The following is a 17,043-nucleotide window of genomic DNA, read 5'->3' as shown; positions in this document are numbered from 1 at the left end:
AGTTTTTTGGGTTAAATTCTGTGTCTTCTTTTCCACTGTTTTTTTTTTTGTGTGTGTGTGCTATGTTTTTTGTTACTATGGATCTGTAGTGTTGTGATACCACCAGTATTGCTCTTTTTGCTTAGGACTGTTTTGGATATTTTCACAGGTCTTTGTGTTTCCATATGAGTTTTAGTTTTTTGCTTTTTTTGTCTGTGAAAAACATTGCTGGACTTAGATGAAGATTGTATTGGGTTTTGTGTATCACTTTTGATAATATGCTTTCTTATAGAGTATTTTCCTGAACCATAAACATGGATGCTCTTTCCATTTTATAAAATGTTTTATATAATATCTTTCTTCATGCTTTATAATTTTCTCTGTAGGGAACTGTCACACCATTGGTCAAGTTTATGGCTTTGCTGTTTTACTTTACCTTTTGAAGCTACCTTGCTGAGGGCTGTTTAAAAGATCTCTTTTTCCAGGAGTTCTTTGTTGGTGTATAAAGCTACTATATTTTTAAATGTTGATTTTTGCACCTGCAACTGATAAAAGTATATAACAGATCTATGAGAATTTTTGTATGTGTGGATTCTTTAGGGTCTTTCAAGAGAATGGCTATATCACCAGTAAATAGGTATAATTTAACTTCTTCATCTCCTACGTGTGTCCACTTCTTCCTCTTGCCTATCACTCTGGTTGTGTTTTTAGCACTATAATAAGAGAAAAGATGAAGGACAGTTGCGTCTCATTTCTGGGTTTGCATGAAATATTTTCATTTTCCCCTCTGTATAACATTGGCTACAAGTCCGTCACACTTGTCTTTAATTACACTGAGACACCATCCTTCTGTTTCTGTACTCTTCATTGTTTTGATCACAAAGGAGTTTTGTCAAAGATCTTTTGTGACATGATGCTGTGGTTCCCGCTCTTCTCCCGCCATTGCTCAGGCTAAACCTCCTCTGCTGATTTCTAAGTTCTTGTGTGGTTTGTTCTTTAACCTATTGATAATTGATAAGGATAAACTATAGTTTCATTCTTCTATGCTCAGACAACATATTTTGTATTATATATTAATTTTGTATGTACATATTTATGTGTGTGTGGTGCGTGCATGTGTGAATGCTCATGTACAGCTTGGGTGAACTGGCTGATTTTGTGTGTCAACTTGACACAAACTAGAGTCATCAGAGAGGAGGAAGCCTCAGTTGAGGGAATGCCTCCATGAGAGTCAATTGTAAGATATTTTCTCAATTGGTTGATCAATGGGGGAGGCCCATCCATTGATCATGGTGGGTGATGCCATTCCTGGGCTGGTGGTCCTGGGTTCTATAAGAAGGCAGACTGAACAAGACAAAGGAAGATCAGCTTTGGCCTCCAGGTTCCTGGCCTGCTTAAGTTCCTGTCCTAACTTCCTCCAATGAAGGGCTATGCTCTGGAAGTGTGAGTCAGATCAACCCTTCCCTCCCTGACTTGCTTTTTGGTCATGGTTCTCTGTAGCAGCTATAGAAACCCTGACTAAGACACAGGGGCTCTCTAAATAGTCCTGGCTGACCTGGAACTCATCTTGCAGACCAGGTTGGCCTCAAACTCAGAGTGATTCACCTGCCTCTGCTGTCAAGTGTGGGAATTAATGGTATGTGCCCCAGTGCCTGGCTCTGCCCTAATTTTGGAGACAAGGTCTTTCATTGAGCTTGAAACTCTGATTTGGCCCAGGTTTCTTCTGTCTCTGTCACCGTCTCTGTAACTGCAGGCACACTTTGTTGTGTTTGGCTCTTGTCTTTGAGTTCTGGGATCAAATTCAGACCTTATTAGTGTCCTTTATTGGCTGACCCATCTCAACAGTTCAACATCATTTATGTACTTTTTAATATTTTTTAGGGCTGAACATATAAATATTTCTGTGTAATTAAAACAATTTATACAGTATTCTATGTATATCTATGATTTATTACCGGTCTGGTTTGAACCTTCTATACTGCCATTGAGTTTTTTAAACTTAAAAATATTATTTTATTTTGTGTGTATTGGTGTTTTATTTGCACATATTCCTGTGTATCACATGCCTACCTGGCTCCTTAAAAGGCCAGAAGAGGGTTTCAGATCCCCTGGAACTGGAGTTACACACCGCTGTGAGCTGCCGTGTGGGTGCTGGGAACCAAACCCTGGTCCTCTGCAAGGGCAACAAGTTGCTCTTAACCACTGAGCCATCTCTCCAGCCTCTCATTAAATTTTGTTTACTTTCTCTATCATTACTAGGATTGAAGTCCTGAAGTTTTTGTCCACTATGTTTGTAGATTTGTCTAATTCCTTCTTGTTCTGATCTATTTGCTATTTATATCTTGAGATGGTGTTAGGAGGTAGGTATATGAAAATTCAGAATTCGATCTCCTTTAGGTCAATGAAAACTTTAACCAGTTCTTGAAATGCATCTTTTTTTTTCATCGTTTGTGATTCTTTTTTTGTTAAAATTTACTTCATCACAAACTAATATAGCTATGCAGACTTTCGCAAGTGTTTGAATGGTATAACTTCTCCGCCATCTCCATCTAGTAGGGTTGGATTTCAGGTGGGCCACGCCACCCACCTGGCATCTCCATGCATTCTGGTGGCCCCAGTTCCAGTCCTCATGCTTGTTTAGCAAGGACTTTAGTTACTGAGCCATCTGCCCAGCCTGGAATTGATTTTTTTAAACAAGGTGCTTTTGTGTTTCCTTTAATGCTAATCTACTGGGAATAAGTTTTCTCACTTTGTATTTGTCTGAAAAATGTCATTATCATGCCTTTACTTATTTGTTTAGCTTTTGAGAGAGGCTCTTGCTGTGCACATCAGACTAGCCTAGAATGTGGGATCCTTTTAAATGTGTTTTCTCTTATGTATACAATTCTAAGCTGGCGGTCATTTTATTCATACACCTTGGAAGTATTTTATGAACTTTCTTTTTGGCTGCTATTTGGATGCACACTATTGTTTTTTTGCTAATTTAGAGGTAACAAACCCTATTATTTGTTTATTTATTGACTCCTTGGCTATCCCCTATCCAGTCCTGTTCTTTCTGCTTGCCTTTTGGTGACTCATAGGACTTCTCTAGCTGACACTTGCTGCCTTGTCAGCTTTGGGAAGTGTTAGGTGTATCCCGGTGTTGTTAGGGATCATAGAACTTACAGAAGGCACACTTTTTATAGCAGGTATGATGACAGGGACCGAGTGTGCTGTTGCATCCGTGTTAGCTAATGTATGATGCTCTTGTAATCATCATGAAGACAACACAAACAAACAATAACCACAACCAAACAGGAAGTCATAGCCTGTCTCTTCCGATCAGCACACCTCTCTGTAGCCATGGGCAATTGGTTATGTGGTTTTAATAGAGCTCATGTACTCATCTAATTCAGGTATATATGCAAATTAGATGGAGGAGCATGTACTTTTCCTGTCTGACTTCACTCATCAACACAGTGTTTCTGAGCTTAATCCATATTGTTAAAGATATTCTTTTCATTCTCCAAATGTCCTATTTTATCAAATGTTTGGGTGGTTTCCAACTTGGGGCCAATATACATGAAACATACTATGACCATCTCATGCATTTCCGTCATTTGTGTGGTGGTCAGTGACTGACTTTTTTTTTTATTTAAAGATATACTATTGCTGCATGTGTACGTGTTTGATGAGTACGTATGTGCTCATGTGCCATGGTGTTTGTGTGGAGAACGGAGAACAGCTTCATCAAGTCATTTATCTCCTTCTGCCTTTATGTGGGCTCTGGGGATGGAACTCAGTTGCCAGGCTAGCTTGGGAGGCGTTCTCCTGAGGACACTCCCGCCAGTCCTTTCCAAACCTGCACCCACTCACCGCTGTTTTCTCACCTTGTTTCCCGGCCCAGGACCCTCAGAGCAGGAGGTCTGTTGCCCAGAAGGGGAAGCATAGACATTGTAGCTTGTTCCTGACTGCAGGGGTATTTCACAACAGGGTCAGCTGTTGGCATCTGCATTTATTGATTGGTTCCAGGAAGTTTCATTTCCAGTTATTTAAAGCCCTTATCTTGAAATTTTATCGTAATGTTCATATAAACTAAAATAAATCAAAACCAGAGAAGATGGATAAGGGTTATGCTTTTATGATTTCATCTTTTAATACTTCCTGGAGCTGAATTTTATCTGTTTCTCTCTTTTTTAAGAAGATTTGTAGAGAATGGTTAGACTATTGATTTTAACATTAAAATGATTTCTGTTTATCTATTATAAATGACCAGTTTCCTCTAAGTTTTACATTTGCCGTATCTGACAGGTTTTGACATTCTGTATTTTTATAAATGTTCTTATAATTTTTTTTGTCATTATGTGTATACATGTTTTGTTTGCCTGGATGCCTGGTATCCACTGTAGCCAAAGGAGGGCAGCAATCCCCTGGGGCTAGAGTTGCAGATGGGTGTGAGCTGCCTGACTAGGTGCTGGGAATTGACCCTGGGTTCTCTGGACCCGCTGCCTATGAGGCATCTCTCCAGCCCCCATGTCTCGTGTTTTTACTAACACTCATTCGGATTATTTAAAAATTTTATTGCTAGATCTTCCTTGTATGTGGTGTATCGGGAAGTATTATTTAATTTCTACATCTTTGAGTGATGTACAGGGGAGTATTGTTTCATTTTTACATTTTGGATTAAAGCTATCTTAAAATTTTCACCTTAATTTCATTATAATTAGTGAATGTTGATTTTCTCATTTAACAATTATTTAATTATGTCACTTTATTCTTTCTAAGAGAAAATCAGTGTAACTTTTAAGGTAATGCATTTTTTTTTTTTAAATTTGCACCTTTACTGGTATTTGGTAGTTAATAAGCTTCTCATGCTTGGAGTGCAGTTGTCCTTGTGTTTGCTCCGCTTGTGGTGTGTGAGCATTTGGGGCATGTGGTTTTACTCCTCTTGTTGGTATCACAAGAATCTGGATGCCATCCTATCTGGATAGTCTATTCTTTTCTCACCTGGAGACTCAAAGAAATTTAATATTATCTACATACTCAGTATTTTTTCTTTTTTCTTTTCTTTCTTTCTTTCTTTCTTTCTTTCTTTCTTTCTTTCTTTCTTTCTTTCTTTCTTTCTTTTTTGATGCAAGGTTTATCTGTGCAGCTCTGGCTGTCTTGAAACTTTAAACTGTGAGTTTAAAGACCAGACTGGCTTTAAACTCACAGAGATCTGCCTGCCTCTGCCTCCCTGAGTGATGGGATTAAAGCCATGCGCCACCATCACCTGACTTGTTGTTTTGTTTTGTTTTTTGAAGAAAAAAAGTGGAGTGTGGCTGGAGAGATGGTTCAGCTGAGAAAGTGTTCGCTGTATAAGTGTGAGCGTCTGTGTACAGATCCCAGCACTGACATGATAAGCTGGGTGTCCTGGTCTATGTCTGTGTCCTCTGTGCCAGGGAAGTGGTAACAGGAACTCCCTGGAGTGAGGGGTCAGCTCCAGCTCCAGTGAGGAACCCGGTTTCCAAGCATGAGGTGACCAAAGAAGACACTAAAGTTGACTTCTGGCTTCTACATGCACGTGGGTGCATCCACCCTCTCCCCCCATGCACAAACATACACACGGTCGCCCACAGAAACATCTGAGCACATATACACACAAAACAAGCTGCTCTCCAGTGAGAATTATATTGACTGGTCTTTCAGTTCATTGATCCCTTCTTTCTTCTTGCTGTGTACAATGCCTTTAAAATTCTACCCCACTGAATTATTGATTTTATATGTTCTATTTCTTTTAGTACTTTATAATAGGATTTTCGTTTATCTGTTGTAATTCTCATTTTAACAATCTGTCTATAGTTTTAAACAAGCCTAAAGGAATTATTTTAAAATCTTTGCTTCTAATTCCGAATGAGTCCAAATCTCCATCTTTTCAACCCCTCCCCCATTATGGGTTACATTTTCTGTCTTTTTTTGTGTGTTCCAGAATATTTCTATTTTGTTTTGTGTTGTTTTTCAGACAGGGTTTCATAGATCCCCAGCAAGCCTGGAACTTGCTGTTCCATGTGGGGGCTGCCCTGATCTCTTGGTTATTGTTTTGCTGCTTGCCAAGTGTTTGGATTGCAGACTAGCCACTAAACTGTAAAGAAAATATTTACAGCAACCAGGCGGCGGCGGTGCACGCCTTTAATCCCAGCACTCAGGAGGCAGAGGCAGGCGGATCTCTGTGAGTTCGAGGCCAGCCTGGTCTACAAGAGCTAGTTCCAGGACAGGCTCCAAAGCTACAGAGAAACCCTGTCTCGAAAAACCAAACCAAACCAAACAAACAAACAAAAAGAATAAAGAAAAAAATATCCTCAGCAGTGGAATATACTTTTTATTTTGTTCTTTAAGTCTGGGCATATTTAAAAATTCTTTACACATGAAAAATCTGCTTCACCGTGAAAGATATATAAATATTTGTTGTTTTCTGCTGTGTAGAATTATGGAAAAAGAATTTTAGAGCACTGTGATTTTTGTGTTTTATAGAAATCTCCCAGTTTTTCTTCATTTATTTTTAAAAATTTCATGAGCATTTTGAGGTTGAATATCTTTTTCTTGATATTTGTCTGTAACGTGAAGCACTTTCTTTAATTTGTTTTACACTTATTTATTACTTTTGTATGTGTGCATACATGTCCATATGCATGAGGCTACTTGTGAAATTTGAGTCTTTCCTTCCAGGTGAGTTCTAGGGCTTGAACTCCAAAGCTACAGAGTCCTCCTGCTTGGTAGCAAGCACCTCTACCCACTGTCCTCACTGGCTCTCAGTGAAGCACTTTCAACGTGAAATCTGGGTGGTTTTTCAAGACATTCTCCTCTAATGGAGTGTGAATCACTGCCCTTCCTTCCAATTATTTTGGCGCGTTCCTCAGGAATACCAATGATTGTCATGTCAAAATTGTATCTTCTGTAATCTGTAGCAATTATTATCACTAATTGATGTATTTATTTCTCCTCTAGAGTCTTAGCTCTTCAGTCTCTCTTACTCTGTAACTTACTACATATTCTAGCCCAGAACCAGCTCTAATAATCTATGGTGGTGGTGTAACCCAGTTATCCCGACATCCAGAGGCAGGGCCAAGTTCTGCGATACAGCAACAAATATTTTTTTTCTTTAAGCCAGGATTTCTAATTCTGCCATTTTATTTTTAGTTTGTGTTCATTTTAACCATGCCTTACCCAAATCCATTTTTGTTTCATTCTGTTAGTCTCCCCGGGAAGCTATGAATTTCCATGTGTTTTTACTTCTGATTTGGAGAAGTCATGTGCTTTGGCACACACAGATTTCATGTGCTCATCTATAGAGTGGGGAATTTTCAGATATGTTTCCCCCAGTCTTTGGCATGCTGCCTTCAAGGCTACTCTATCGCTAGCCTAAACAGATGTTTTACATTTTGATATATTAAAATTGATCAGTATCTTCTTTTGTGGTTCTTGTGTCTCTATGAAGGTTGTAAAGAATTCTTTTTCCTCTCCTCTCTTATAGTATTAAGTATCAAATCCAGGGCCTTGTGCATATCAGATGAAATCGCCGTTCTGAACCACACCTACCCTCTTTTACCCTTTTGCTTTTTTAGGGGCATGGTCTCACAGAGGCTGGCCTGAACTCACTCAGTGTCTAGACTGGCCTTGATTCTCCCCCTGCCTTAGCCTCCTGAGGTAGCTGAGATTACAGACCTGCGTCAAGAGGCCCATCAGGAAATTCTTCTGTGCATCTGGTGTTTGATATCTGACATTATGATCCGTTTGGAGTACTGTGAGAAGGAATGGTGAATTTCTCCCCAGAGAGACCCGGTTATTCCATCTCAAATTGTTGAAAACTATTATCTTTTTCACATTGAATGATTTTGATTTTCTTCTTTGGAAAGTAATTGACCACATAGTTTTCAGGTCTGTTTCTAAAACTGTATTTCTTTCTTCCTACATCTCTTCTAGTGCCATAACTACATCCTTTCACTTCAGCTCTATAGCGACCTTTGAGGGATTGTAGAGACGGTTTAGCCAGTAAACTGCTTCCCACACAAGCGGAAGGACCCGAGTTTCAATTACCAGCCCCCATGTAAGAAGTGAGGCATGGTGCACACTTGTGGTTTCAGAGTTGGAGAGGTGGTTGGGGGATCTCTGAGGCTTGCCAACCGAATTGCTGAGCTCCAGGATTAGGGAGAGACCCTGTCTCAAAACATAGCGTGGAGACAAAAAGTTGAGGAAGACAGTTGATATTGGTCTCTAGTCTTCACATACACACACACACACACACACACAAACACACACTCATGTATGCGCATGCTCAGACACACAGGAAATGTACACACGCATACAATGACGTATATTTTGAAATCAGATGATGCCTTTCACATCTTCTTGGATCTTGTCACTTCTATAAAATAATCTGCTTGATTTTTAATAAGAACTTGGATATTGAATATGTTAATTTTGGAAGCTAGGTATTTTTACAGTTATGGGTCTTTTAACCTACAGACACAAAATAAACCCCCTTCACTTAGGTATTTTAAATTTTTCTTTCAGCAATGTATGCTCATTTTTGTATATAGATGTTACAGTTATTTTGTTAAAATTATTTGTAATGTTTTGTAGCTTGGGTTGCTATTGCAAATTATACCAACAGCTTAATAGTCTATTTATTTGTTGCTAATATAGAGAAACAACTTGATTTTGAAATGCATTTTTTTTACCTGAAACCTTGATAAAGTCACATGCTAGTTTTACTATCTTACCTGTGAGTTTAAGATTTTTTCTAAGAATTATTATGTGCCCTGAAAATAAAGATACTTTCCCCCTTCTTTTCCTGTGTCTCTGTGCGTGGTGTGCTTGTGTATATGGATATGAGCTCGCATGTGTGGGGTGGCATGTGTGTATATGGATATGTGCTCGCATGTGTGGGGTGGCATGTGTGTATATGGATATGTGCTCACATGTGTGGGGTGGCATGTGTGTATATGGATATGTGCTCACATGTGTGGGGTGGCATGTGTGTATATGGATATGTGCTCACATGTGTGGGGTGGCATGTGTGTATATGGATATGTGCTCACATGTGTGGGGTGGCATGTGTGTATATGGATATGTGCTCACATGTGTGGGGTGGCATGTGTGTATATGGATATGAGCTCACATGTGTGGGGTGGCATGTGTGTATATGGATATGTGCTCGCATGTGTGGGGTGGCATGTGTGTATATGGATATGTGCTCACATGTGTGGGGTGGCATGTGTGTATATGGATATGTGCTCACATGTGTGGGGTGGCATGTGTGTATATGGATATGTGCTCACATGTGTGGGGTGGCATGTGTGTATATGGATATGTGCTCACATGTGTGGGGTGGCATGTGTGTATATGGATATGTGCTCACATGTGTGGGGTGGCATGTGTGTATATGGATATGTGCTCGCATGTGTGGGGTGGCATGTGTGTATATGGATATGTGCTCACATGTGTGGGGTGGCATGTGTGTACTCAGAGGCCCCAGGTTTTCTTCAGTCTTCCTCAGTTGGTTTTCCCCGTTATTCAATGGCGCAGGGTCTCTAAATCAAAGCCAGAGCTCACTGATATGGCCAGCCTTACTAGTCGCCTTGCCCTAGGAATCCCCTGTCTCTACTTCCAAGCCTGGGATGACAGACTAGCTCCTGTGCCTGCCCCCACCTGCACCCCTACTTACATGAGCTTTGTGGATTGGACCCCTGACTACTTGAGTGGCCGGTGCTTTAACTGTTCAGCTCCTTAGGCCCAAGATCCTTTGAAGTTCCTTTCTCTCTCTAATCCATCTGCCTTTGTTTCAGTCTCTCCCCCTGCCTGTCGTTCTTGCATCCTCCTTTTCTGTCTTTACTTCTGCACTCTCTTGGACCACACAAATGTTTGGCGGACACTCTGAGAATGGGCATTCTTGCTCTTCCCAGTTGTGGGGGACATATTGAGGTTTTTACCATTAAACATGGTGTTAGGTATAATTTTCCCATAGATGCTTCTTTTAAACATCAGATGAAGGCGATTCTTGTCTGTTCTTCACTGAGATTGCTGGTGAATGAAGGTCCGTTTGGAATAACTATTTCCTCTTTCTGCTGAGCTGACCATATGACCTCCTCTTTACAGGCTCCTAATATGGCAAATTACATCGATTAAATTTGCATTTTTGAACCAACTGTGAATTGCTGGGATAAACTCTATATTGTCATGCTGTATTTTATTGCTAATTTTTTGTTTGGTGTTCTTGAAGCTTTCTTTATGAGGAGCATTTATAGTTTAATTGTTGTGTATCTTGTGGCCCTCTTGGCAGAGTAATCCCAGCCTCGTGACGTGAGTTGGGAGAGTCTTAAGCATTTCTCTTCTCCGGGTTTTAATAGGAGTTATTCTTCTATGGAATCCTGAATTCCAATTGAAGCCATCTGGACTCAGAGATTTTGTTTTTCTTCTTAAAGGGGAGAGTTTATGTTATGAATTTAATTTATATGACAGTTGTAGGGTTACTTTGGAACATATTTTAAAATTGTACCTTTTGAAGAATATGGACATTTCATCCAATTCATAGATGAGCTATATCTATAGGTCTGCATAACTCCCACCTTTCACTTCAGGCATGGGTAACTTATATATCGTCTTGTGATCTTTTTGTTTTTCCTCTTCACTAGGCTGGTTAGAAAACTTATCAACTCGCTGATTTTCCCAAAGAACCGGTTTTTGTTTTTTATTCATTTTCTGTACTGTTTCTCTGCTTTTAGCTTTATTAACTTCTGTTTGTGTCTGTATTTCTTTCTCTTTTAATATTACTTTTGATTTTATATTTTTCCATCTTCATAAAGAAACAGCATAAATGTTTTTTTGTATTTTTACCGTAAGAATTGAGAGCTACAAGTTTCCCTTTGAATGTTGTTTCATGCATGTCAGGAACCTGCTATATCTCGGTATTGAATGCTAACACTTCTTGTGGTTGTTAATCCCATGGGTCATATCATGAGTCGGAGGGGAACTTTAACTCACATGTGCGGATACTTAGCGATTTTCCAGACACCTCTGTGTCGTTGATCTCCAGTCGTATTCCAGTGTCACCACAGAGCTTACAAAGCCTGTGTGTTGTAAAGCCATCTAAAGTTTTGATTCTAATTGTGCATCTTAGTAAATGTTACTTGTGTAGTTTAAAATAATGTGTGTTCAGGGCGGTTGTACAGAGAATCCTGTTATTATTTCATTTTTGTGTGAGATCTTGTTTCATTTGTTTAATTTTACTGACTTTCTGTCCGTTCATTTCATCAGTTACTGAATGGAGAAAGATGGTTGGAACTTACAACAGTAATTACCGACACCTTCCTTGGTTCTTTCTGTTTAAGAAATGTACCTGTGTTCGTGGCTGTTCTGGTCCTTGCTCTCTTGACCCTTCCATCTTTATGGAAAACTGTTCTTTTTCTGCTCATGTTCCTTGTCCTGGGGTCGGCACGCCTGACATTTATGTAGAGACTCCAGATTCGACGCATGCGTGTTTACATGGCATAGTTTTCTGTTTGTCCACATTTTTGTGTGTATTTTGAGTGTTTCTCATATGCATATGATAGAGTCATGCTTTTTCAAAGAATCTCATTTCACAATCTCTGCCTTTTAGATCATTTACATGCCATGGGCTGCTTGTCCAGGTCACTCACAGTGTCTGCTGATTGGATGGGCTCATCTTTGGCCCCTCGCTTTATGATGAGACCACTTGTTCTTTACTAACTTCTCAACGTTTTGGCTTAATTTTTCTATATTGGATTAACAGTTTTTACTTAAATTTTTCTCTCTCTAAGGTTTTTGTACCTTTAACGCCATAGTGTGCCTTCAGACGATGATGCACTGACTCACACTCTAAGATAGGAATGAGTTTTCACTCAGCCCTTGTTCCTTTTTTTTAAAAATCTTGAATAGCTGTTGTTTAGTATATATTTCTGAGGAATATTTTCTTATTAGATATAGCCCCTGGGAGGGGGGCTGCTTGTAGGTTCCTGGGGGAGGGGCTGCTTGCAGGAGCAAGGGAATCTTACCAGCGGCCCCACCTCTCGGAAACTTTTCCCCTCTACTGCAAACCAATAACTGTGTATAAATCTTCAGCCCTGTGGGTCCCTTCCCTCTCTGTGAGAGGTTGTTGACAGGGTTTGTGCAGCCCTTCCTCCAGCAGGGAAACACAGCTGTTGTGAGGTCAATCCCTGTGGTACCTGGAAGTCAGTGTTCCACACCCCTCCCCCATTTACCTCCCGCTCTTAAATTCTCTGCTCCTGCTTCCATGATGTTCCTTGAGCCCGGTGTATGTGTGCGCAGGCCCCATTTATAGCTGAGCATTCAGTAGGCACCTTTTCCCATCACTTACCCACACCAGTTACAGTCTCTGCATGACTCCCGTCCATTGCAAATGAAAGCGGCTCCAATCAAAGCTGACAGCAGCCCTGACCCGTGGACTTAAATACAGTTATTTAGAAGGCACTTTGATGGGCACATCGTGTGCTATTTTAGCAAAACAACAACGATAGTTTCCCCACTAGCACTTACGACCCTCTCTCCACTCTCCCAGGTGCAGGCTTTTACTGTTTATGGTAGCACTGAATCCCCTCCCAATTCCCTCCGCGGAGTGGGCTTAAATGCAATCAGGAGGCAGCTGCCTACACTCAAACCGAGGTCGCACCACTCATATCTTGCCTGGTTGGTCAGTATCGCAGGCACGAGAGGCCCTGGTAACTGTCTATGATGATTATTTCCCCTCACCCCACAGTCTACATAGCAGCACTGTGAAGGCTACCAAGGAAGCAGGAAACTTCCAGACCAGTTTTAGCTCGACTTCTTATGTCTCGGTTTGCATTGTTTTTGAGAAGACATCAGTGGTCTTTCTTATCTTTATCCTCCTATAAGTAATGTATCGTTTGCTTTTAATGGCTGCTTTAAAAGTTTTCCATCAATTTGATCTTTTATTTTTGTTTTTTCGAGACAGGGTTTCTCTGTGGTTTTGGAGCCTGTCCTGGAATTAGCTCTTGTAGACCAGGCTGGTCTCGAACTCACAGAGATCCGCCTGCCTCTGCTGGGATTAAAGGCGTGCGCCACCACCGCCCAGCAGTCTTAATGAATTTCTGTGTCTTCCTTTGCTATGTCTTGACAACTGTTTGAGCTTTCAGGGTCTGTGGGTTAACAAATTTCATCAAAGTTGAAAAATTACTCAAGTGGACTATCCCAGAATCTGTTCTTAACTCAAAGATGTGGGTAAAATGGATTTAAACAAACAAAAAACAAAAAAACCCGAAAGGAATTGGTCCTCCCATATATCTCTCGTCCACAGAGCGGAAGTCATTAGAGTCCTGATAAGGTGTCGTGGCTACTGCATATGTTGGCGTATTTGTACTGTACCATAGCAGTGGATACGCTTTAAATATGACATTTTTGAAATTAGAGAAGATGGCGCGTCCAGCTTTAAAAGCTGCCTAGCACATGCGCCCAGGGGGTTGGCTTGACTACGTTATACGTTATACGCTGATGACGCAGATGGGCGACTGACGCATGCGCACAAGGGTTTTAGCTGAGCCGCACATGGAGGTAACCATGCTTGCGCTCACGTGGGCCACGGGGCTCTCCAGTCCGCACGTGACAGCCTTTAGAACCTGGAAGTGCAGCCTTATCTGTGGCTGAATAATTACAGTTTTCTCATAATAGATGGATTTGGGGAGGGTCAACAGACGCCACCGTATATGCCAGCCCAGCTTTGACCCATGGTGACAGGCACGGGAGGAAGGATTGAAGGTCCGTTATGAACTCAGCAGGAAGAAGGCTGGAATGGACTAGTTATGTCTTTCGTGAGTTTGGGATGGAGAAGGAGGGCGCCTGTCCCCCGTATTTGCAGCAGGTCACTGTCTCAAGGCAGTTGTGAACTTTCTCCCATGGCAGAAGGAAACTTACTACTAGTCTTTTGTGACACATTGGAAAGGAATCTGGTTATGTGATACCCACACCCGAGGGAGTCTTCATTTATCTACTCATTTCTTTCCCTCAGAGAGAGCCAATACGAACCTGTGGTTAGAGTGCTGTTTTCTGGTCAGTGCTTAGGATGAATTGACCCGCAGTCCCGTAAGATTAGACTGTGGCCATTCAGAACGGGCCTACTTTGAACCACACAAACATTTTACCTCATCAGAGCGCGTAAAGGGCGGTTGCTGGCTGTGAGCGCTTCCTGATCCATCTCAGATCACGTCCTGTTGGCCCTCATTCTGAGTTAGGGTCTTGGTAGAGGTATTGGCAGGCTAGCTGAGGTTCATCTTTCCAGTCTCCACATGAAGAAGAAGAAGGGGTGGGAACTAGAATGGTGGAGAATTCCTTCTGACCCATCACGTCATTGCCTGTTTGAAAAGCTGCTGGCGCTAAAAGCTTAGGGCGTTGTGCGTGAGCCAGGATCGGGAGCCTAGCGCTGCAGGGTCTAGCCTCAGCTTGCATTTACCTGAACTGGGACAATATCGGGTGACATAACCTTTTTAAATTTAACTTTTTTGAGACAGGGTTTCTCTGTACTGAAACTTGCGCTGTATACTAGGGTGGCCTTGAACCCACAGAGATCCTTCTGCCTCTGCCTCCTGAGTGCTGGAATTAAAAGCAAGCGCCACTACTCCCTGGCTTTTTTTTTTAAAGTGTAGCCTAGGTTGGCTTTGAACTCATGATCCTCCTGCCTCCACCTCCTTCAGCAAATCCTACCAGTGTATACCATCACAACCAGAAAATTTAATTTAGTTTTATGTGACAAGAGCTGAATAAACTGTCATACCTAGCTGCAGAACTGTTGGGGAATCCAGTGAAAATCTCCTTGGGAAACCTGAGAACTCATGAATATTATGGACCTGTGAGCTCTACCTGCCGCTGGCTTTCTTTCCCAGGGAAGGTGAATAGAGTCACCATGTCTTTGCCTGATTTTAACTTGTTTTCATAGGTGATTGAGTCTGTTAGGACACCATCTGATGATGTTTCTGTTTAGGAGGAAGAAAACTAGTGAACTATCATAGTGTGTTTTTTACTGGGGTCTCAATTTCAGTGAGAGATCTTCACCGGCTCTCTTTTGCTTTCCAGCTTGGAATCCCATCCACTGCCAGCACATGGAATGCCACAATGCAATTAACAAGCCGGCTGTGAAGGTACTGCTTCCCAAGCTTGGGCTGTTCAGTTAGTAAACTGCCGGGTGAACAGAGCAAGTTGCTTGTGTCTCTGTAAAAAGAGCTCTGCGGTCCATCTCAGGCTCTGTATTTGGGCAAGAGGAACGGTGGTGTCTGTGAGTTGGGGCTGTGAATTCACAGTCATGGGTTAATATAGCATTGGGCTGATTATCAGAAGAATGCTGACGAACACACAGTTTATCTTACCTGGTTTCTATGTAAGCCAATACATTCAGATCTGCACCCCCTTCCTTATAAGTTACCACTTCAGAGGGTCTGCTATGAGACTATTCAAATTTGAGAGCGGTAAGACAAAAATAGACAAAGGCGTGAAGTCAAATCATGGATGTGGGCTAATTGACTGAGAGATATTTGGGTAACGTGCAAACAGTAGTTCACACTAGAGGTGAGCAGATTGTTGCGTGGGGCCAATAGGCGATTAGCATAAAACTAAAGACAGAGCCAGGTACCCTAACTCTCAGCTTCATTCTCTTCTATACGTATTGTCCAACCCTATTGAAACTGACTTGAAGTTGGATGTTCCGAGGAGTAATCACATCTTAGCAAACAAAATTGTTTATAGTATTGTATTTGTTGGACGCAGGCCATGCGGGTGGCTTGAACACGTTAGGATATGCTGGGTTAACATCGCACTGTAAGGAGTGGGTGCTGGCTGAAGTTAGGAGCATTTACAGGTGCTTTTGAGAATCTGGTGTTACTGGAGTCTGTTTCCCTTGTCTAGGCAGACTGTGTCAGTGCCTAAATAACAGGAAGCCAGCACTGCCACTGTGTAGGGACAACGCCAGGTAAATGAGATCCGGTAACTAGAAAGGACTAACAGTGTGCTGGGCGACGGTGGTAGCACTGGCATCTCCGTGCATCGCCTGTCACAGGACTTCCTTGTGTCCTTCTATTGGATGTTTGCCTTTAATGGCAGAAAACCGAATGACTCCAGAGAAAGAGCAGCTGAGCGTGAGCCACCAACAGGAGCAGGGGCTTTGCAGTGCATAGTCTTTCACGTAACCTCCGTTCTGAAGCTAAGAAGATGTGGGGCTCAAAGTCTTTTTCTCTGGTATGAGGGTGCTGGAGTGAACACATAGTATATCACGTGTGGTTCGTGTAGTCGGTGGCTTTCAATGCAGGGAGACCTACACGGCTTTTGTGTCTTCCCTTCCAGCTTCTTGCCTGTCACAGGTATTTTTTTCCTTGCTTTTATGGCAGACTGCCTTCTCTAGAGTCCTCTGGCATGCTAGTTAGTAATGCTTTCTGGCCATCTAATCACAGAAAGGAGAAATTAGATTTTCTCCTTTGCTAGGCAGGCAGCCCAGCCCATTCATCTGGGTTGACCTTACTGTTATGCCAGGAGCCCAGTCCTGGAGGCCAGGCACCGCCAGCCTGCCTTTGGTATTTTTTCTTTATTGAGATGAAATTCACATAGAAATTGTTTAAATTTAAAATTTACCATGTGAAAGGAAACAGTTGGTATTTAGCACATTCAAATGTTCGCAGCCACCACCTTAATCTGCTCCGAAGATATTTTCATTGCGTGTCTTTTTCCTGCCAAATCTCTTCCCTCTTTTTAAAAAGTCTCTAGTGTTTCACTTTCTAGAAAACAACAGTCCGGGCAATGCTTCCCATGTGGGGCCATGGTTTGCGCTCTAGCAGGCGCGGCTCAGCGGGGTTTACTCTTTGCAACCATGGCTGCTCTGAAGGGCCTACCACTACCACAGAACACACAGGTGCAGGGACTCCGATGCCTGAGGCTTCCTGGAAAGGGAAGCCGAGAGATCGTGTAGTCTGACATAGATTAGTCTATTTAGATACAGGTTCTCACTGGAAGTGAAAACCAGCCAGTGATACCCATAAAAATGTCACCGCAGAGTGGATGAGGATGATTCACTGA

The 17,043-nt window shown here is 41.8% G+C and overlaps 1 protein-coding gene across 12 annotated transcripts in view; it reads left to right on the top strand.

Annotated features, from left to right (window-relative positions):
* Unc79 (unc-79 subunit of NALCN channel complex) overlaps positions 1-17,043 on the top strand; it is a 242,092-nt gene that overhangs the window by 79,225 nt on the left and 145,824 nt on the right. For all 12 annotated transcript variants that reach the window (XM_075947625.1, XM_075947627.1, XM_075947626.1 and 9 more), the window contains exon 8: positions 15,058-15,122. In XM_075947625.1, coding sequence (XP_075803740.1) covers positions 15,058-15,122 — 65 coding nt within the window. The remainder of the gene's footprint in view (positions 1-15,057; positions 15,123-17,043) is intronic.

Source organism: Microtus pennsylvanicus, chromosome 14 (assembly GCF_037038515.1).
Source record: "Microtus pennsylvanicus isolate mMicPen1 chromosome 14, mMicPen1.hap1, whole genome shotgun sequence".
NCBI lineage: Eukaryota > Metazoa > Chordata > Mammalia > Rodentia > Cricetidae > Microtus > Microtus pennsylvanicus.
This window is presented reverse-complemented; position numbering and strand designations above follow the sequence as displayed.